The sequence below is a fragment of the Toxorhynchites rutilus genome, chromosome 1, assembly GCF_029784135.1.
Source record: "Toxorhynchites rutilus septentrionalis strain SRP chromosome 1, ASM2978413v1, whole genome shotgun sequence".
NCBI classification, from domain to species: domain Eukaryota; kingdom Metazoa; phylum Arthropoda; class Insecta; order Diptera; family Culicidae; genus Toxorhynchites; species Toxorhynchites rutilus.
The window spans coordinates 63,664,425-63,686,598 of NC_073744.1; the positions used below are offsets into that span (position 1 = coordinate 63,664,425).

At 41.1% G+C, this 22,174-nt stretch overlaps 2 protein-coding genes and 1 pseudogene across 2 annotated transcripts; 2 read left to right on the top strand and 1 right to left on the bottom strand.

Annotated features, from left to right (window-relative positions):
- Positions 1–4,180: 4,180 nt before the first annotated feature.
- LOC129781817 (putative nuclease HARBI1) lies at positions 4,181–5,295 on the bottom strand (annotated as a pseudogene).
- Positions 5,296–13,629: 8,334 nt separating this feature from the next.
- LOC129768460 (protein FAM32A-like) lies at positions 13,630–14,266 on the top strand. Its single transcript, XM_055770139.1, has 2 exons — positions 13,630–14,019; positions 14,092–14,266. The coding sequence occupies exons 1-2, from the start codon at positions 13,783–13,785 to the stop codon at positions 14,176–14,178; spliced, it is 324 nt and encodes a 107-aa protein (XP_055626114.1). The 5' UTR covers positions 13,630–13,782; the 3' UTR covers positions 14,179–14,266.
- A 1,921-nt stretch (positions 14,267–16,187) lies between these two features.
- LOC129781829 (uncharacterized) lies at positions 16,188–16,712 on the top strand. Its single transcript, XM_055789377.1, has one exon. The coding sequence runs from the start codon at positions 16,188–16,190 to the stop codon at positions 16,710–16,712; it is 525 nt and encodes a 174-aa protein (XP_055645352.1).
- Positions 16,713–22,174: the final 5,462 nt, after the last annotated feature.

Sequence of the window (22,174 nt, forward strand, 5' to 3'; positions counted from 1 at the left end):
TTACGTTTTGCGTTAGATCGCCAATTCAGTTCCCTCTTTTTTCAGACATCACTTTGCGATTCTCGCGGTTACAAAGGTAGCTTGCAGATATTTATACACATCAACATTTCAGATTTTCGTCGAAGACATTAAAAAAAGATGGGTGGGTAATGTCGGGGACATAACCGGAGAGACATAGGACTGCACCAAGGGGTGTCCATTATTCGAATACCATGGAGAACAGATCCCAGAATTACCAACTTTTCAAGCACAAAATTACAGAAAAAAATCAAAGGATAGAATGAAACCTCAGCACACGACAAATTTTGATTTTTTCGTATTTTCACCTAAACACTCAAACTCGGTGCAAATGTTGTAGGCGTTATTGTTCGGCCGGCAACGAACACACACTTGATGGAAGACATATCGTAATAGGTATTTATCGTCTGGTATCGTGATATAATTTGGATTTGAATTCCTCATGAATAACTGTGTTCTACTAGTCAAGTCCTTCATTTGATACCCATATTGATGGGGCTTTGGGAAAATATGTAATCCGCCATTTTGTAGCGGCAGCCATCTTGGATTTTCAAGATCATGAAATACGCAGTTTTATAATGACAGCAGAGATAAAGGTGTGTTCCAAATTTCAGATCAATTGGTCAACAGGAAGGGGGTCAAATTTCTATTAATGTGGTCCAGCGCTATACACAAACATGTTACATACAAACATACAAATATGTTACAGCTAAATAAAACCGTTTAAAAACTCCAGCATTCTATCAAATCGAGCCTCTTCTTCACCAGGCGCGACGCTTTATGGATTCTACGGAGCGCGTGACTGAAATCGGCGTTATGCACAACCATCCTATATCGCTCAAATTAAAAACGACACATTAGGCCGTATGAATAAAAAAAAGTATTTACTTATTCTGCCCATTTCCAAGTAAACTTTCCTAGTATTTACTTGAATCCGTATGATTAAAAGTTTACTTTACTAATTTCATTTTAACGTATGTTCGAATTCGAACATAGTTCTTACTTTGTCAAACATCTGTCAACTGATTCGCGACTACGAAGCTGAATTTGACAGCTTGTGTGCGTGAAGCGAATATCAACAAAGAATTGCAAAAAGAACGTGATTTTTAAACGCACCGTTTTTAACGTTTTTTGCAGAAATTTTCGTAATGGTGAGTATGTATCGAAAGAACTATCCTCTAGGATGCTAATTTAGTTAAATCACATATATTTTCTGCAGGGGAAAACGTTTTCTTACCGCATCCAAAGGATACTGTCTTTACTTGTGAAAAAGTAAACAAACTTTCAGGATACTAAATTTTAATAAAAGTTAATAATTGTGTGCTAAATTTATCTTCCAAACGGTTGGAAAATGAGTTTTCTTTATGCAGTGAAAAAAAAACTTTGCCGTAGCTTAAGCTGAATTTAACTTAAAAGTGTTTTTCTGTGACCTTGTTTCATGCATTATCAGGAGCCATCAGTCGGAGAAAATGAAACCTGCTACGTGGCTGTGGAGTTTGCGGATGTGTTCGATTACGCTGCGAGTGGAAGCCGTTTAGTCGTCGAAGGCGAAAGAGTATTCAAAGGTGGACATCTTTTAATAGTTGGTGTTGAAGAAGTTCACGATGAAGGCTTCAGTATTTTCTCGTCCTGCCTCCAGTCATCATCTTCAAGCTCGGAACCCCATACAATAAAAATTCGTACGAAAATCTCCTTCTCCAAATGGTTGTTTTCGTTTTCCTGTAAATTTGGCAAAGGGAAGTGCAAACACGTCATGGCTGTTTTGTATCATTTGCTTAAGTATGTTTTATTTTATTTCTTTATTATTGTACATTTTGCACCAAGTTGGACTGTTTCACACTTTTTCAAAAGTGCGAAAATGTGAATAAAAGTGCGACTTTGCATCAAATCGATTTGCTGTCTTCAGCGCACTTATTCGTTATCAATCGAAGAATAAGTGCGCTGAAGACACCAACATGATTCGATGTTAGAGCGCACTTTTATTCATATTTTCGCACTTATGGAAAAGGCCGAAACAGTCCAACTTGGTGCAAAATGCGCAATAACGTGTTTTGAATCATAAGTAATTAATTCGCCTCTGATGGCAAGATCTGAAAGGTTTGGTGTATCATGTCTCTGGTCCATCACTGCCCCAACTTTGGCACGGTTTGCAGCACGTTCAGCACGGCCCTCAATAAGTCTTTTCCTGGCTTCGCTGATGGGAGGTTGTGGCAAATTCATGTCGGGAACTGCTGATGGCCTAAGAATTAAGCGATCAGTGGCACGGCTTGTTGCTATAAAAAGTAAAATAATAATAAAAAAAATTATAATATTATTGCTTCAAGGCGTGTATTACACTTCATACTTAGAGAGTGAAATGGAGGCTACAAATACGGGAGGTTTTTGTAGGTTCTATCTTTAGCCGTAGTCGTTGGATCCAGTCTAGATACCGCGATTTGTCCGTTTTCGGAGGAAAGGCATGAAAAGAAATTCCGGGGCGATATCGCTGCTTACATCCGGGGACGACACAAACAATACGGCTTTTGAATTTTGCAGATTGTTCGGAGTCAGCTTCAAGCAAATTTCGTCCGACTTGCATGTTCTCCGGGCAATTTGCGCAGCTTTTGACGTCCATATTTCACACGTTCTAAGGAAAATATTTTGAAAAATATTAGAGCACTGATTGAATAGAAGCCATTTCTTTGTATTTTAGGTATTTCATGAACACTGAGCGGATATTTTTATATCAAATTTCATTAATTCGGTTTACCTCTCTCGCAGGTAGATTGACAGAGGGTGTACTTCAACGGCTTTTTTTTCACTACTAAATGACAATAAATTTTGATTCGGGGCATCGGAACAGCTAAGAAAAACTATTTTTCAACAATTTCCACTAATTGTAAGATAAACACGGTACAAGTTTTCGAGAAATCAGTATATTAATTACAGAGAAAATATGCAACGGTTTGTTTACATATTTTTCACTCACACGCGAAACTTTCATAGGTGGCGACACCGTACCTTCGATGACGCGAATTGTTTTTGTTTGGTTTCAAAAAATCTATAACAATGATTTTTGGCCACGAAAACATCGAGGTACTCGAAGAGATTGTTCTCGTAGATGATGGCAAGTTGAATTTTTCAATTGTTGCTTAAAAATACTAGTTTACAATCATAAATTTACAGTCGAAGGATCTGCCGAAAAATCAATCAGCAGCGGTAGCGGAAGAAAGAGGAAGAATCAATCTAATCAGGAACAAATGTATGCTGTGTTTGTGGATGTACTGGAGGAAGTAGGAAAAATTTTACTTACCAAATCGCAAACACCACCTGTGCGGGAGAAGAAAAAAATAGCGTTGGCGGTGATGCGACAACAGTTGTTCATCCGATGTGGATTGGAGTTCTCTGGCGACCAAATATTGAAGAAAATCAATAACATGTAGACCGCTGTTAAAGAAAAAGCGGATACCAAAAAAAAACAGGGAACGTTAAAATTGTGCTCAACCAACCGCAAGAAAAGTTTTATGGACTGCTGGGGGGTGTTGACAATCCCAGCATCATCAGCGTTCCGTGTAAGTAAAAATCATTCAATTATTTCAATTATATTGAAACTTATGAAATGTTATCATTTATCATAACTTTTACAGATGGTCTGGCAGTTGGAAACAAAAATATTGCAATGGGGAAGGATCCACCGAAGGAGGAGCATGATTCTTCTGATGATTATGATTATAACAGCTTGCAGAACGAGTTTCTGGCGCCGAGTCAAGCGTGTCAAAAACAAATCAAAAATCGGTATGTGTTTTATTTTAATTCTACTTTTACTTTTCATGCGCTCTCAGTTAAAATGGTATTTTTATTCCCATTTCTCTCTTAAAATTGTTCTTCAAAGAACTTTTATAGTTTTTTAATTCTTTTTTATATTCCATAAACGTGGCAGAACACAACAAACAGTGTGTGCGGAGCAACTTATGTTCCTGAAAAGGCAACAAGATTATAAGGATGTATTGTAAGCCAACCAAGAAGAGCGACACCAAAAAGAAATGGAGCTGTTGGTTCTGAAAAAGGAAATTGCTGTCCTGAAAATCAAAAAACTCAAAGAGAACATGATCATCTGAAAGTGTATATATTTTTTAAATTAAAGTTAAATTAATAAAGTTTTAAAGGCAGAATATTTTTTATATTATAACTGATTTTTAATGTGCATCGCAATTGCATCTCGACGACGTTGTCCTCTATGGCGAATAGAGTTGCCATCATCGACTCCCCCATTGAACTGTACATAGTTTGGCTGAAGTAACTCTTCCGGCAACGTGAAATCTTCATCATTCATTATCTTCGCCACATTATGGAGCACGAAGCACGCAACGACCATCTGTGAGACTCTTTCCGTTGATAAGCGGACTTTTGAATGCAAAATGGGAAATCGTTGTTTAGCTTGTCCGAATACCCGTTCGATTATCACCTTTTCCCTAGTATGCATAATGTTGTAGCACCTCTGTTCTGCAGATGACGGGTTTTTAAATGGCGTCATTAGCCAAGGCGCTATAGGGTATGCTTCATTTGCTAGCATAACGGCATCGCTGTTGTTGTCGGAGAGTATTTCACGAATGGCGGAATTTCTCCATATTCTGGTATCGTGGACAGAACCAGGCCACCGACACTCCCCACTCGTGAACATTTCTCGTCCATTGCACGTTGCCTGAACGTTAAATGACGTCAATCCTTTACGATTGACGAATTCATCGGCAAAATGGTGTGGCCGTTTTATGAGCACATGAGTGCAGTCAAGAGCCCCTATGCAGTAAGGGAACTTGTACTTTTTGATCCATAATTTCTTTTCGTCTTCAAATTCTTTCTTCGTTGGTGGGAATTTATTCCACTCGTGGGATTTTTCAACGATCGCTCGACACGTTTGCCAAGTTTTGCAAACGGTGGTGTAGACCTAAATCCTCACCAACTCCCACCTAGAAAATCGTATATCTGTTTTTTTTTGCAATGCCAGAGTAAGTAATGAAGAGCATCCATGGAATCCGGGATCGCCCACATAACGCAGGAAACATTTCATTTTTTGCATGTTTTGCAACGCTCCTCCTCTGGTTTCCTCATAGTTGGGTAGAAAGGTTCTTGCTAAGAAACCTACATTTTCGCGACTAAACCTGTACAACTGCTTGAAAGTATCGTCATCTCCCTCTCTGTATATTTTGTATGTTTTGGTAGCCCGATTTTTCTCAAATGAAGGACCGATGTCATGTCACAAACGAGCGGAAAAGGAATATTTGGCGCATCATAATACATTTTTCACTTGTTTAAATGTAAGATAGCAGCACTAAATATTAATCGCATAAGATAAACAAAAGAGTTTTCAGAAGCAAAGTACGCTCATGAGCATACTTGATAATAACAAAGTAAATATTTGATAAATGCTGTTTTATTCATACGAAATCAAGTAAACTTCCATTTTCGAAAAGTTCATACTCAGTTGCCAGTTTTATTCATACCAAACGTAGTAAATACTTAATGTCACTGCTCGAATGCGTGATTCAAGTGAAGTAAAGCTGAGTTTTGTTTTTATTCATACGACCTATTATAAAAAAAGCAATTCAAAAACGTTTTCGCGTTCACAATCGCTCCTCGGTGTCTTTCCTGCTTGGCGTCCGATGATAGAATGTGGCCAAACACCACCAGCGCTCACTTTATATAGCCATATAGTTAACGTTGTAACAACCGCCTATATTTATTTAGTATCTTTTTTCCGTCCCTCACCTCCACCTTGTCCATACGTTTCGCCCGTACCCGTGGTTGAATAGCTGTTTGCTGCGGGAGGGCAGACAAAATGTATGGGAAAGTAGGGGTCTCTTTCTTCCAATTTTTCATCAATTTGAACTATATATGAGCTGAAAACCCGAAATGTATAGCATATAACCAATTGCTGAGTATATTTCCTAGTAATGTGTGTATTTGGAACCAAAATCCATTCATTAATTTAGGAGGTATTAACGTTCAAAAACTGAACACTTTACACACTGAAATATTGAAATGGGCCCCTATATTGAACGGTTAGACGTAGTCCTACGTCAAAAATCATCTCGTGGCGAGGAGTTGAATGCGGACAACGAAGATGATCACGACGATGACTAGCCTGCAAGCGAACGATCGGCGAGACAACGGCTCTATGTTGGGAAAGTTGTACCGCTGTCCGAAGTGCTTGAGAGTTTGCTTCAGACACGCAAACCGTTGAATCATTACATGATCACAATCAGATTTAGTTCGTGCGATTAATGTGGCATGCAGCAAACGGCCGTTTCAGATGCACAAAAAGCGCTATTACTCGAAAAATTCTCCATACATTAGACAGCGATTCGGTTACATTTACTGTCCGACAATCTTCTTATCTTCTAGGTAAGATCTTCCACCAGAGAACCATGTACATCAAGGAGCGGAAAATCCTTCGTGATGAGAGCACACCAGACTTTAAAAATGCAAAAATTAAAAGTGTTTCCTGACAGAAATATCAGCGTCACAGCGGAAGCACTTCTCAAAAACTATATACTGGTGTCATCTGAGCTGGTATCATAGAAAACGAAACCAATAGAGGACCCTTGGCAGACCATTCCTCCACATCCAGCGTCATCACCAATATAGCCGCCAACAGACTGACTACACAACGTTTGCAACCAATTATCCAAGATAATTGGATAGTTCAAATTAAGTGGAATATTCATTGGTCGAGAAAAGAGCCCGTGGGCCAGTTAAGGTATCAATGTATGAAAATATACCCACATATATTGGCAATCGATAAAAACGAAAACGCAAAAAAAAATCAAAATCATTACAAAATGAACGAACTACCTTTTTGCATCAATGTCAGCGTCCAGATCTAGTTGATATTTTGGCAGGAACTGAAATTTCAATATTATTGAGATATCGAGATAAATCAATTTAAGCTATTAATAATTCAATTGTATTTGTAGTCAAAATGTATTATTTATGTAAACATTTTTCTTTCACTAAAACAAAAATACGAATTACACTTATTACAACATTTGTTCCATTCAAATTCGTGGGTTATATTATTGATATAACCGCAAAGTGGACGTAGGACTAACGTTGACTTAACAATAAATAAGTAACAAGCATATAAATCTTACGCATTTCATCTTTCGAATAAAGTGAATATCATACCACTTCGTTTAGCCTGAAAAAATTATTAACGCTCAAAGGGGAAATCCATTCCTCCTCGGAAGTACCCAGCGCAAATAGTACCCACTTCCCAAGCCCCGACAATTGGAATCATCGTAGATCCGTAGCAGGATTTTTAACACTTGAGAAGAGATTCCTCCTCGGAATTACACAGCAAAAGTAAGACCTCCTTCCCAACAATTCCAACTTCCCAGTAACAACGATCGAAATAATTAATACAAATAATTTTATAACGCTGCTTTCATAAAAGCGATTTCTTCGATATGTAATATAATATACACTTCGATAAGATCCACCACATTTTTCACTATCAAATCCATAGTCAATGGCACCCTTCGGTATCGAATTATCATGGATACCTCGGTTTTCGCTTAATGCTCCGTTCGGTCTGACTTCAGAAGAGTAATGGGATTGAAAAACGACAAACGGGAGAAAGAGACGTTGGAGGTTGAAAAGGGATTGGCTGAAAACATCTGCATTTTATCTTTCGTATAATGTGATTATCATACCACTTCGTTTTGCCAGAAAGCAATTATTAATGCTCAAAGGAGGAATCGAGTCCTCCGAGGAAATACTCGGCGCAAATTAGTATCGACTATCGATTGCGGCATTTTTTTTCCTTTATTGATTTAATTAGACTCAAGTGGATAAAGAGCCACCATCAAACAATACATTTATATACAATATATTACAACTACATAATTATTAACTTAAGTCTAATTAGCTAAAACTACAGTGCAACTACAGTGCAATATAAGAAAAAATATAATTTATTCCTTCGTTCCCTCGTCGGTATTATCCTTGTCTGGAACAGTGCCTGTGGTAGGTCGTAACAACTACAACGCCAGTTGATGTAGCAACGGTATCCTTTGGTAGTGAGTGCCTCCTTATTATGATAATAGCTCCTGTAATAATCTTATCTCAACGGGTACTAAGTTCTGCATGTGTAACAGGAAAGGAGGGGAGAATGGACAGTGGGAGTAGGAAATGGGACCTAAATAATAACATTAGCGCTTCTTAGGAAGACATATATGGGGAACATAAAATTAGGGTCGTGAGTAGCTAAGATATCGCGAACCGGCATGCGTGAGTGTACTCCTTGAGCCTCTAAATCGGCAACCAGTTTAATTCTTTCATTGCAAAATTCATTACATGACCAATTAACGTGCTCGTTGTCATGATATCCTTGACCACAATTGCATAAATTGTTAGTAGCAAGACCTATGCGGAAGAGATGCGCATTTAGCGCGGAATGATTGGACATCAATCTGGACATAGTTCTAATAAAATTTCTGTCAAGATCTAACCCTTTAAACCAGGCCTTCGTTGAAACTCTAGGGATAATAGAGTATAGCCATCTCCCAAGCTTATCTCTGTTCCATTGGTTTTACCAACTGGTGAGTGACTGCTGTCGGAAAGTGGAGAAGAATTCCCGATACGCTATTTGTCTTTCAAAAACTGTGCTCTGCATACAACCCATCTTTGCGAGTGTATCCGCTTTCTCATTACCAGGAATAGAGCAATGGGAAGGAATCCAAATGAAAGTGATTCGAATACTTTTATCAACAAGAAAATTCAATGCATTCCTAATTTCGATAAGAAAATATGATGCTTTCGTCTTTTGTTTCAAGAATTGAATGGCTTGTATACTGCTAAGACTATCCGAGAAAATAAAATAGTGATCAGATGGTAAGGACTCAATGGTCTTAATTGCATGATATATTGCAGCCAGTTCGGCAACATACACTGAACAAGGGTCTTCAAGTTTATGAAAGCTAGAGTAATGTTCATTAATGATACCAAAACCAGTGGATCCGTTGATTCTTGAACCATCAGTGAAAAACATTCTTGAAGAATTGATATGGTTATATTTTGAAGCAAAAATAATAGGGATTAACGATGATCGAAGATGATCTGAGATTGCGGCATTCGTACACAAATAATTTTATAACGCAGCTTTCATCAAAGTGATTTCTTCTATATGGTGAAATATCCACTACCATATATTTCGTATTCGTCATTATCAAATCCATAGTCAATGGCGCCCATCGGTATCGAATTATCATCGATACCACGATTCTCGCTAAATGCTTCTTTCAGTTCGGCCTGCAAAAACTTTTCTGAACTCTAATTAAAAATTTGGTGTCCCTGAAAAGGGCCCTTGATTATATGCTAATGTAATAGCACGCTCTCTTCGGATACGACGGGCCAGTTGGATGTCTGAGCATAATGTGACGCGTTTTGCGTGGCTTAGCACACAAATTGGTATCTTCGAACAGGCCGACTAAATATTCCTCGCTTGCCTCCTGCAGTGCCATAACGGCGGAAAACTTTGAAAGCGCAAGTCGGTTTTGAAGTCCTTGGCAATTCCACGAACCAAACGCTGCAAAGGTAACTGGCGGATCAGCAATTCGGTCGACTTCTGATAGTGACGAATTTCACGCAAAGCGGTGGTTCGTGGTCGGCGATGTGGCTTCTTCACACTTCCTGCGGCTGGTGCGCTTTTCAGAGCTGCTTAGTGGTGCATTACCATCGGTAGATTTACGAGCTGTCTGCTCGGTCCCAATCGAACGAGTCCTCACGGTGCGAGAGTAGAGATAGAAATGATCAAAAGCAAAGGAAGCGTCATGTTTTATAGCCATCCGTTCGGTTCAACTGCAGAAGAGAAATTGAAGGGAAAAAGAAGAGCATAATGCATAGGCGTCTGAGTGCGACCGTCCTCATGTCGTATTGCCCCATCAACCGAATGGATTTCCAGAGCGTATGCGAGTTTATATACGGTTTGAACCAAAATATGTGGTGGACAGATCTTCGTTCGATATATAGGGGACAGAATTTATTAGTCCCATTGCTGCTTTATATTTGTCTGTGCCGCAAGTAACAGGATCCGAGCTATACTTTGTGATTGATTTGCAAACGAAGTCATTCACTTCATCCGCTCACAGCTGAAATGGATCTAACATCAAATAACATCAAATACAATTGATACTATACCTGTAGCAAGGTTTTCTCCAGCTGCTTTCTGAATGCCTTGAGCCTGAGTCTGAGTGTTATCTTTAGTATAATCACGGTCACGGTAAACGTCATGAGGAAAATGAGCAGAACATATTTACCTTAAAGGAAACTGGCTGAACAGTTGTACAACTAATTTGGGCTGGTATTGGTGGTGCTGATGTTATAGATACCGAGTTGCTAATCTGCCAGACTGTACATTTTAATGAGTATCCATATTATTTCCTCCAATTGTATTATTAGTAGAAATCCTCACGATGGCGTTATTCTGCAAATTTCCCGAAGAACATTGAAGAAGAACAATAAGAAATTTATGGTATTATTAGGAAGAAGATTAAAAAGATTATGATTTCCAGTCACAAATTCCCATTACGCTGTTTTACACTATTCGAAGTCGCTCGTGGGAGTTACGTCACTGACAGTGTGATGGTTCAATTGGACCCTTTTCGGGTTACTCCAATAGGTATTGGTGTGAGAGTAGCGCCTCCCGAAACGTAGATATTGAGGTGGTTTCGTAACTGACATGATATTGATCGGCGCTCCACGACTGGAAAAATAGAGGGAATGATGAACGCGAAAACAAAAAGTAAAAAAGTCGTACTTGCCTGGATTTGTATTAACGGGCTTGCTATTTTTCGAATAAGCTGGAAATGAAACCGCATTCGTTGGTGTCACACTTATTGACCCTTTCGTTTGGGCGGCCATTTCCAATTTTCTACAGCTGTCAATTTTTGATAGGATACGCTGGTCATCCTCATATTTGAATCCCGCAGATCCCGAGCCGTGATGATTTGCAAGTAGAAGTAGAACTGCATGTGATTTCTCACCAGTGAGAAATTCACCAGCGTGATTTTATTCTTTACATTGTATACATATATACCTCGAAGAAATGTATCATATTGGGTTGGGGAAAAAGAAATGTCGTATTTTGTCAATATATGGCAACACTTGAACATATCTTGTGTTGTACTTATCGCATCGGGTCATACTATACGGCTATTTAAAGACGACAATCTGTGCTACAAGTGCCGTTTTGACAGTGTTGTGATTGTCCTTTCAGTCTGAAGTTATAGCGCGTCAAAGATGGAGTCCACCAAGCTAGAAATTCGCCATATTTTACGTTTTTACTACCTGCTAGGTAAAACTGCAACGAAGGCGGTCGAAAAAATTCGTGTAGTTTATGGACCCGATACTGTAACGATTCGCACAGTACAGCGTTGGTTTGATCGATTTCGTTCTGGTGTAGTGGCTGTCGAAAAAGAGCACTCGCTCGATTGGCCACGAACTGGGCATAGACAATAAAACCGTTTGGAACCATTTGCAGAAGATTGGATTCCAAAAAGAGCTGGATGTATGGGTACCACACGAGTTGACACAAAAAATCGTTTAGACTGAATCAACGCCTGCGATGCACTGCTGAAACGGAACGAACTCGACCCATTTTTGAAAAAGATGGTGACTGGTGATGAAAAGTGGATCATGTACGACAACCTAAAGCGAAAAAAGTCGTGGTCGAAGAGCGGTGAGCCGGCCCAAACCATCGTCAAGCCCGGATTGACGGCCAGGAAGGTTTTTCTGTGTGTTTGGTGGGATTGGAAGGGATGAGCTCAACTATGGCCAGACCCTCAACTCGGTTCTCTACTGTGAGCAGCTTGACCGTTTGAAGCAGGCGATTGACTAGAAGCGGCCAGAAATTATCAATAGGAATGGTGTTGTTTTCCATATTTTTGTGTACTTTATACAATACAGTGGCTCTTTGGGTTGACCACTACCGATCGCGTGAGCTGGACTACCGCAAAACGTTAGCTACACATCAGGATAACCTTTGCTCCCGGGGCAACTTTCCGCTTCTCAAGTTCTATAGTCCTTCCGGGGCCGGCAAGAAAACTCGCATCACCGCGGTGGATAAGCATGCGCTGAGAAGAACCATGGAATAGCATGAGGCGATAGCTGGGAGCTTGTAAGGTAGTATTCTTCCGAGAAACCGCCAATTAGATTGTCCTAGAGCAAAGTCCACAGAAGCTGGAAACGGTGAGGGAACGGCCATACGAGCTGTTACCCCAAGGCGTCCCATCAGATGTTATATTCCGTGGATTAGCGTTCCGTTCAGCGTTCAGTGTATACTTGAGAACAGATCGAATTCAGTGAACGCGCACTGTAGCTGACGGAGATCATTTGGTACGGGCCGGAGGCCGTCATATTTGTTTACGATCAATGGAAAAATATGGTATTAGTTGAATTGTTATTGAAAGTTGAATTATATAAAAGGAAATATAGATAAATAGATAGTTGGATTGAGACTAGAACCGAATTGAAGTAGTTGTTGCTGAAGAATTGAAATAGAAAACTAAAATGTAAGGAAAATAATTATTTGTACCTATGTAATTAAAACATGAAAATAATTACAGCTTTGAGTGCTTCAAAGTAACAGTACTCCAAGGATTTTTTTTTACAAACGAAACAAGTACAGATTCTGGTTAAAAACTGCGATATGAGTCTGAAGACGCAAACGTTGAACTTTGCCGGGCAGTATGAACACTGGATGTAGCAAGGAAGCAAAAATATTTTCCATCTAGAAGCGTTCGTAACGCAGTTTATGGCACTGTAGAAGAACTTTCTCAACCAAGCCTCATCAATGGAAATGGATGATTTTGGAGCGATTCTTTGTGATTTATTTTTTTCGCGTTTTTTTACCTTCACTTCAATAGTATTTGAGGGGCTTAGAATGCAAGGGATGTAGGTAAGTGATTTGATCGAGTGACAAACAAAGCACTCCTTGTCGGTTTCCAATCGCAAAAAAAAAACGCTACCGGGCGCGAGTTGCAGTTGCATTACCTTTCCAAGATTTGTCTTCATTATCGGGAAATTCTGGAAAACTGCCACTCTTCAGGTGTATCATCTGACCGCATTTGGCACATCTGGGGACGCTATAGCAAACAACTCGGATGTTCCGTTGAAGGCAATTGATCCGATTGATGTCGTGAGGTTCATCTATCGGATTCTATAGCAAACTCAAATTGGAACGTTTTTGCAATTGAGTTATTAACTAAAGAAAAAGTTGATGAAGAGAAATCGATCAAGTCGCTTACACCCCTTGCATTCTTAGGCCCTCATTTTTTTTTCTTTTCAGGTCCCATCTATTGAGTCCTGAGAGATTCCGCAGACTGGCCACATTTTATCGGCCGATAGTTTATTCGAGTTGTGCTGCTAGTGCGTACAACGGCTAACTAAACAGTCGGGTCTCCTTAGTTTGTATAATCGGAAAGTCCATCATTTTTTTTTATCGGCCGATACTGGCATCTCTGGCACATATGCATAAGCTCGAATATTTTGCATCTGCTACCCGTTCATCTCAAATTCAAGCAGGCGGTGAATTTGGAATTTCTAACTTCCATCGCAGTAGGCATACAACTGTGAAATCAAAACTAAAACAAAATTTGTCACAGAAATTTTCGTATGGTTCGCGCCGGTTCCTGTGAATCAAACGAAAAATCGTTTTTGTTTTGGTTAAGGTGTATACATAATCGATACCAGATTCCAGTTTTCCGTAATTCGATAGTGTAGGAAAATATGGCCGAGAGATATCAGTTCGAGAGCAAAAATAAGCTCAAGGTAAAATGCGACTCGGTGATCACGAAAAAGAAGAAAGGTGAGGACAAGGAAAAGATACGTGAAAAATTGGCGAAAAGTCTGGACCAGAGCAGTGGGGAAGGTAGCACCAGGTACCGACTCAATGTGACAGAAGAGCAAAGAGACGAAATGGTTAAGACAGCCATGGAATCGATCAAGAGGATGAAGGAGAGAGAGGTGAGTTATAAACGTGATGAACTTCATACCATTCAGTTTTATATTCATTATTCTCTGTTTCTATTCCTACAGAAAAAGAAGCGGGTGGAAAAGTTCAACCAACATATGGAAAGCCTTGCGGAGGACTTTGATTCCCTGAAAGTATCCTGGGCAAAATAAACGCATCCCACAAATGCTTCATATCGATTGCAATCCCGATAAACGATTCGTATTTAAGATTTTGCAGCATTGACATGTCAATTAATGATAGAACTAACATATTATAATAAATGAAAAAAGCAATTTTGTTCGTTTTTACCAGACTGAATTTAATATGAAATCATCACCAGAAATACCCCTTACAAATGCTACCTTCACGCTCCCATCGATATTGGTATTTTTACCCATATTCTGTATTGCGATCGACTGGATAAAATTCCATTCGATTTGTATTTGCATGTCGTTCCATATGCTTCTCTCCAAACATCAATGTGCGAATGATTCATTTAATATTATTCATGGTGTCGCCAAGTACAAGAATTTTAAATTGCAATGCCCTCTTTCGAATCAGCATGCCTAAAATCAGTTCTAAATTTAGAAAAATTCAACAATAATAATATATAAACTTTTTATCCTTAGTTAGTTGTAATGAAAAATACAACCAAAATCAAAACAAAAGCCGAAACCCAAAGCCCAGACAAAAACTTTGAATGGGTTATACCCAATGTCCTGGAAAAAAGGTAATGAAGATGGTGTATTTTCAAGCGACATATCATTCGCTGCCATAACTATTTCTCAAATAGTGACGTCAGTCGTTTTTGCTCATGGGCTTGCCGGTACAGTATGAGCCAATGATAATGGGACTGGAGGCGTCAGGTATTGCGCTGACAGCGGATGCAGTCAAGTCCAAGATACTTCAGGATGTGAAGATCGAACGGAGCGCAATGAATTGCAGTGACGAAGATGCTTTGTATGTCAAGCAGGGTTCCAGAAGGTTCAAGCCAACCACGGCGAAAGCAGAGGCTGACGAGAAAACGTGCTTCAAGTGTCAAAAACCGGGTCACTTTGCTGCCAAGTGTCCGGAAAAGCGACAGCAACCAAAGCCTAGGAAGAACAAGGGTCTGTGTTCCATTTTCGCAATGGGAGACGTGATTACCAGTGAATGGTATTTTGATTCGGGTGCCACTTGCCACATGGCACGGACGGAGCAGAAGTTTGTGAAGGAAGAGAAGGTGAATCATGATGTCGGAACGGCGAACAATACCAGCATGAAGGCCGTAGCGAAGGGTACCGTCGTTTTGAACAGTGACGATGGTCAAATCGATGTCAGCGGAGTACTGAAGATCCCGGAATTAGCTACAAATTTGCTATCCGTAAGTGGCATCTGCAAAAAGGGAAGAACCGTTATATTCACCAAGGACAAATGTGAAGTTCGGGATGAAGACGGCGATCTGGTTATCTCCGTTGTCGAGGAAGGTGGTCTGTACAGTTTTGAACTTTGGCATCGACGTCTTGGACATCTTCACGAAGGTGGGCTGAAGAAGCTAAAACATATTGCGGACGGAATCGATTTTCAAGCCGGAACGTTGAAGAATGGTGTTGCCTGTCTGGAGGGCAAACATGCGAGGCGTTCGTTTCCTAGCAGCGAGTCACGAGCTGAGGAGCTGTTGGAGTTGGTACACTCCGACCTTTGTACAGTAGAGGTTCCGTCGTTGGGTGGAAGTCGTTATTTTGTGACATTTATGGACGACGCGAGCAAGCGCGTGGCGGTTTATTTTTTGAAACACAAAAATCAAGCATTGGGGGCGTTCAAATCGTTCAAGGCCAAGGCGGAGAGACAAACGGGTAAGAAGCTGAAAATCCTGCGTTCAGACAACGGAAAGGAATATGTGAATGCAGATTTCCGGAAGCTGTTGGAGTCGAACGGGATTCGACCTCAAACCACGTGCCCGTATACGCCTGAGCAGAACGGGGCGGCCGAGAGGATGAACCGCACGTTAGTAGAAAAAGCGCGATGCATGCTCAACGATGCAAAAGTTGAAAAGGAGTTTTGGGCAGAAGCTATTTCGACTGCTGCTCACGTGGTGAATCGTTGTCCTACACGTTCCCTAAAAGACAAAACGCCGGAAGAGGCGTAGACTGGGAAAAAGCCAGATCTTGGGCATCTTAAGATTTTTGGTTCAAGAGTGATGACCCTGGTTCCGAAGGCGAAAAGGAAGAAATTCGATCCCAAATCCGAAAAGCGTATTTTCGTTGGTTATTGTGAAGACACAAAAGGCTACCGTGTGAATGATTCTGAGAAGGGGTCTTTCCGCATCAGCCGAGACGTCGAAGTTCTGGAGGAAGGTGTCGTTATTTGTGAGGTGAAACAACCAGTGAAGCCGGTGGAGTTTATGGAGCTTTGTTGGGACGAATTCCGTGACCATCCTGCGTGTGGTACAGTCGAGTCTGTGAATGGTGCTGGAGTTATCTGTGGTAATCGTGATGATATCGAGCCAGCGGAAGAAGCGATTGGTGTCGATAGTTTGTTCAGCGAAGCGGATGACTCCGAGGATGCCGTTGCTGATCATGCGCTCCCACCGCAACTAAATAGACCAGCTGATGAAATGCAACAGGAGTTGAGGCGCAGCGGTCGGGAGTGCCGTTGTCCAGACAAGTACAGTGATTTTGTTAGTTACAGTACATTTCCTGGCGGTGTTCATTCTCCTCAGTAAACCTCAAATACGACGAGCGACGAGGGTATAATGGATGATCCGACGAGCTACGAAGAGGTTGTGCGACGACCCGACCGAGATCGCTGTATGGTGACGATGCGCGAAGAGATCGCTTCCCTTAGCGAGAACAGGACATGGGTGCTCGCTGATCTGCCTGAAGTGCGAAAAGCAATCCGGAACAAATGGGTGTTACGAACGAAGAAAGGTCCCGACGGGAGGACTCAGAGATACAAGGCCCGACTCGTGATGAAGGGCTGCTTTCAACGACCTGGTCTGGATTACAACGAATTGTATTCTCCGGTCGTGCGATACGCGACCGTCCGATACATGATGGCTCTGGCAGTGCGGTACAATTTGGACATCGACCAAATGGATGCAGTCACAGCTTTTCTTCAGGGCGAGCTGAAGGATGAGATGATTTATACGCTGCAACCAGAAGGGAAAACGGAAAAGTGTGCAGACTCAAGAAGGCGCTCTATGGCCTGAAGCAGTCTAGCCGCGTATGGAACGCGCAATTGAATGAGGCGCTGCATGAGTTCGGACTGAAGCGGTCGAGAGTAGATCCTTGCTTGTACTGGTGTGTTCATGAGGATAAAATGATGTCTGTGGCCATTTATGTGGACGACCTGTTGTTTTTTACAAACGAGCGGAAGCTAAAGAAGAAACTCAAGACTCATTTGCACAGTCGGTTCCAAATGAAAGACATCGGGGAGGCGTATCACTGTCTCGGGATCAGAATCACGAGGAAGCGTAAGAAGGAAAGCTGTGGTTGGATCAACAAGCCTATATCGAAGACATCATCGATCGTTTCGGTATGGCCGAGGCTCACCCAGTTGCAACACCTACAGTTCCTAGCTTCAAGTTGGACAAGTCGATGGCACCGAAGAAGGAATCCAAAACGCATGAAATGAAGTCAGTTCCATACAAAGAAGCAGTCGGGTGTTTATCTTTCGCAGTTCAAGTCATTCGACCGGATATTGCTTTCGCCGTTAACGTTGTGAGCCAACTCTGGCCGTCCACACTGGGAAGCGGTAAAAAGGATAATCCGGTACCTAAAGGGTACAACCACGAAGAGATTAGAGTACTTGGCAAGCGGTCCAGCGGAAATAGTTGGTTACAGCGATGCCGATTGGGGAGGAGATGCGGATGATCAGAAATCCACGACCGGTTACGTTTTCTTGATGCAGGGAGGAGCGATCTCATAGAACGTCAAGAAGCAGCCTACCGTAGCCCTCTCGTCCTGCGAAGCGGAGTACATGGCTATATCTCGCACAATTCAGGAAGCTATGTGGTGGAGCAATTTGCAGTCGCAGTATTTCGAGGCCAGGCCGATTTCTGTTCGTTGCGATAACCAGTCGGCAATCAGCATCGCAAACAGCGGATCTTATAACCCCCGTACTAAACACGTCAGTATATGATACCATTTCGTGCATGATAGCCTGCAAAATGGTGTCGTTAAACTAAGCTATATGCCTACAACTGAACAGCCAGCTGACGGGTTCACAAAACCGATGACTGTTCAAAAGTAACAGAAATTCCGAATGTTAACAGGAGTCGCGTATTAGGGAGGAGTAATGTAATCGTAGTAGCATAGTAATACGCGTCGCTAAGGATTGTTATTAGTTACTAGGAGATAGAATAAATTTTTCATTCCATTGCAAGCATTCAACTGAACTAGTCGTTTTATTCATTTGCTCTGCAATAGGTACGATATCGCCGCTGCGCAGAGTTATCTTTTGTGTTTATTGATTAAATTATTGATTAAACTAGTCAATGAATGAAAAATAATTACGAATTCAATTGCAAACAAATCCCGATTTAGGTCAATTCATGCTTTATGGTAGTAGTTATCGCAGCAAATAGTTATCAACATTTTGTCTATTTTTTTTTGCAATTAAGTATATTTCGTTGTGTTGTCAAAGCTATTTACATAATAAATTTTAAAATTCAACTCGTAAATGGAATTCCAGTTCTCGTACATCTATCACATTATCGCAGTTCATGATAAACATTACATAATTGATGAAAAGTTTCATAATTTTAATTTTCAATTGTCCACTCATACTTCTCAGAATGGGTTGTATCAAATCATCGAATAAAAGTCTCCTGCGGCCGTCAAGTGTCGTTGTAACTATTCTTTGAAAAAGTATCCATGCCGCTGTTACTCGTTGACATTCACTCAGTTTATGTTTGAGCGTTTCTCGTGCAGCGTTGCAGTTTAGGCATTGCTCGTTGTCAGCTCGTCCAATTGTGTGCCACAGAACTTTATCATTACGACTGCATAATTTGCCAAACAATCGCCAATCATAGCATAAAAAAATTAGGCGGTTGTTGCATCGTTACAGGGCCAATGCACAGGGAAGCAGATACAAATGGGATACAGCGTAGCGAAGATGCACTATTTTTATCTGTGGGTTAAGAAGCACGCACGTACGCACAGAGATATTCATATATCGATGGCTTGAATCAACTTAATAAACACCCACTTATCTCCTTTTTGCGCTCTTCTCAACAGAAGCCCTTTCTGTTAATATTGTCAGTCTAGATTAGCTTAGCTGTCATCCTTTATGGAGAGAGTTTTCCTACCGTCATGCGAAACCAAATCACTGACAAAATTCCAGAACATTTATTTTCTTGGTGAGCTGACGATAGCCTAGCTTGATGATTCTCCACACAATTGTGTAGCTCAAAACCTTAATGCAATGGCGTCAGTTTGGTGCAATAATTGTAATGCCAGAGACATCAGCGAGTGAGTAATTTGGTCGCGTCCACAGCTCAATCTGAAACGAAGACATGTGATGACGTAAAACAAGAAAGATCAAGCGATGTTCATATATAGCCATAGGGGTCTTCGTAGCCTAATTGGTTGCGTGTCCGCTACTAAGCGAACGATCACGAGCTCATAACCCTCAACTGACCATCTTAGTGTGTTATTCTAGCTACTATGTCCACGCAACAATCATCATGTGTCGGTAATCCCAGTCCCTTACCGCCTAATTTTCGGTCTGCTGCATCGGTAATTGGCACTATTAATAACGCAACAAATGAAGCATCATGTCAACAGTCCCGCTGTGAACAGCCCAACTGTGAACATTCGAACAATAGCAATATTCTTACGCCGAAAAAAGGTGACATGTGTTGTGCATCGTTAGAATAGGAATTCTCTTGAGCCTAAACGGCTACTGTGTTATAGATAAAACAAATGTTTATCGATAGATAGCGATACTCTTACGCCTCAATATGGTAACAGTGTAATATACAACAAAACTTATCTTAAGATACAAAAATGTACACGAATAAACTCGGCTCTGTTATACAGCTGAATTGCAAAAATAAGCCTAATAAAATAAACTGTTGGAATAAAAAAAACTAGAAGTGGGTTATATCTTTGATATAACCGCAAAGGGAACGTAGGACTAACTTTGACTTAGCAATAAATAAGTAACAAGCATATAAATGTTAGACATTTCATACTACTTCGTTTAGCCAGAAAAGAATTATTAACGCTAAAAGGGGGAACTTATTCCTCCTCGGAAATACCCAATAACTCCCGATTACGACGAACGATTGCAGCATTCGTAAATAAATATTGATATGTAATATACTAATATCCACTACACCATATCTTATCGTGTTCTTCACTTTCAAATCCATAGTCGATGGCACCCATCGGTATCGAATTATCATCGAAACCTCGTATTTCACTAAATACTCCATTAGGTCCGAATACCCAACGCAAATTAGAATCGACTACCGATTGCGGCATTCCTACACGAATAATTTTATAAAGCAGCTTTCATCAAAGTGATTTCTTCTAAATGGGGAAATATCCACTATCATACATTTGTATTCGTCATTATCAAATCCATAGTCAATGGCACCCATCGGTATCGAATTATTATCGACACCACCATTTTCGCTAAATGCTTCTTTCAGTTTGGCCTGCAAAAACTTTTCTGAACTCTAATCCATAATTTTGGTGTCCCTGAAAAGAGCCGTTGATTATATGCTAAAGTACTAAGATAATAATGACGAAAGCGGAAGCGCAGCTGTTTAAGCACGCTCTCCTCGGATACGATGGGCCAGCTGGATGTCCTTGGGCATGATGTGACGCGTTTTGCGTGGCTTAGCACACAAATTGGAATCTCCGAACAGGCCGACTAAATATGCCTCGCTTGTCTTGTACAGTGCCATAACGGCGGAAAACTTCGAAAGCGCAAGTCGGTTTTGAAGTGCTGGATAATTTCACGAACCAAACGCTGCGAAGGTAGCTTGCGGATCAGCAATTCGGTCGACTTCTGATAGCGACGAATTTCACGCAAAGCGACGGTTCCCTGTCGGTAGCGATGTAGCTTCTTCACACTTCCTGTGGCTAATGCGCTTTTCCGAGTTGCTTTCGTGGTGCCTTACCACCGGTAGATTTACGAGCTGTCTGCTTGGTCCCGATGAAACGAGTCCTCACGGTGCGAGAGTAGAGATAGAAATGAACGAAAGCTTTTTTTTTTACAGCTTAAATGCATTTTTATTCATTTAAGCTGTTAATGTTAATGTTAAGCTGCATCAAAGCGGAACACCTGTTCAAAATCTTCTCCACATGATGACGGAAGAGGAGTTTTTCATCTAACACTAGCCCCAAGTATGTAACATCGGCGGACCACTCAACCCTTATGCCATTCATCGCCACAACGCAAGATGGAGGAGGTTTCAATTTTGGGGACTGCCTGTGCAGGAACATGATTGTTTGGGTTTTGGAGGCATTGATTTTTATTTTCCACATGTTAGCATAATCAACAAAGGCGTCAAGGCATCGTTGAAGCTTGTTTATAATTTCACGAGGCATCCTCCCCTTGACGGCAATTGCACTGTCATCTGCGAACAGAAAGGACGCGCAGCCATCTCTCAGGGGAGGAATGTCGGAGGTGTAAAGGCTGTACAGCAAAGGGCCTAGCAGACTTCCCTGCGGAACACCTGCTTGGATAGAGAATGTTTTTGACAAACAGCCATTCAACGATACCCTGAACAACCTTTGTTGAAGGTAGCACCGGATGATTTTAACGAGGTAAGTTGGAAAGTTAAAGGAACAGAGCTTATATATAAGTCCGTCATGCCAGACATTGTCGAAAGCCTTTTCGACATCCAACAATGCCATGGCTGTGGACTTGGATACAGCCCTGTTCCTTTGGATGGTGTTCACAACTCTTACCAGTTGGTGGATGGTGGAATGCCCCCGTCTAAACCCAAACTGTTCAGGCAGGAGGATGTTGTTGACCTCAACAAACTTTAGCAAACGGATCAAAATGATTTTTTGAAAACTGGTTTTGGATGATTTTTCAGCACTTTGGCTACCTTCCAGAATGGTCTGGAGCGATCATCCAAATTTTGGACCGTGCGCCCGAAGCTGTTATTTCGAAGAGAGACCATCCTGGAAGCAATCTGCCTGTTCAGATTGGCCACCTCTTCCT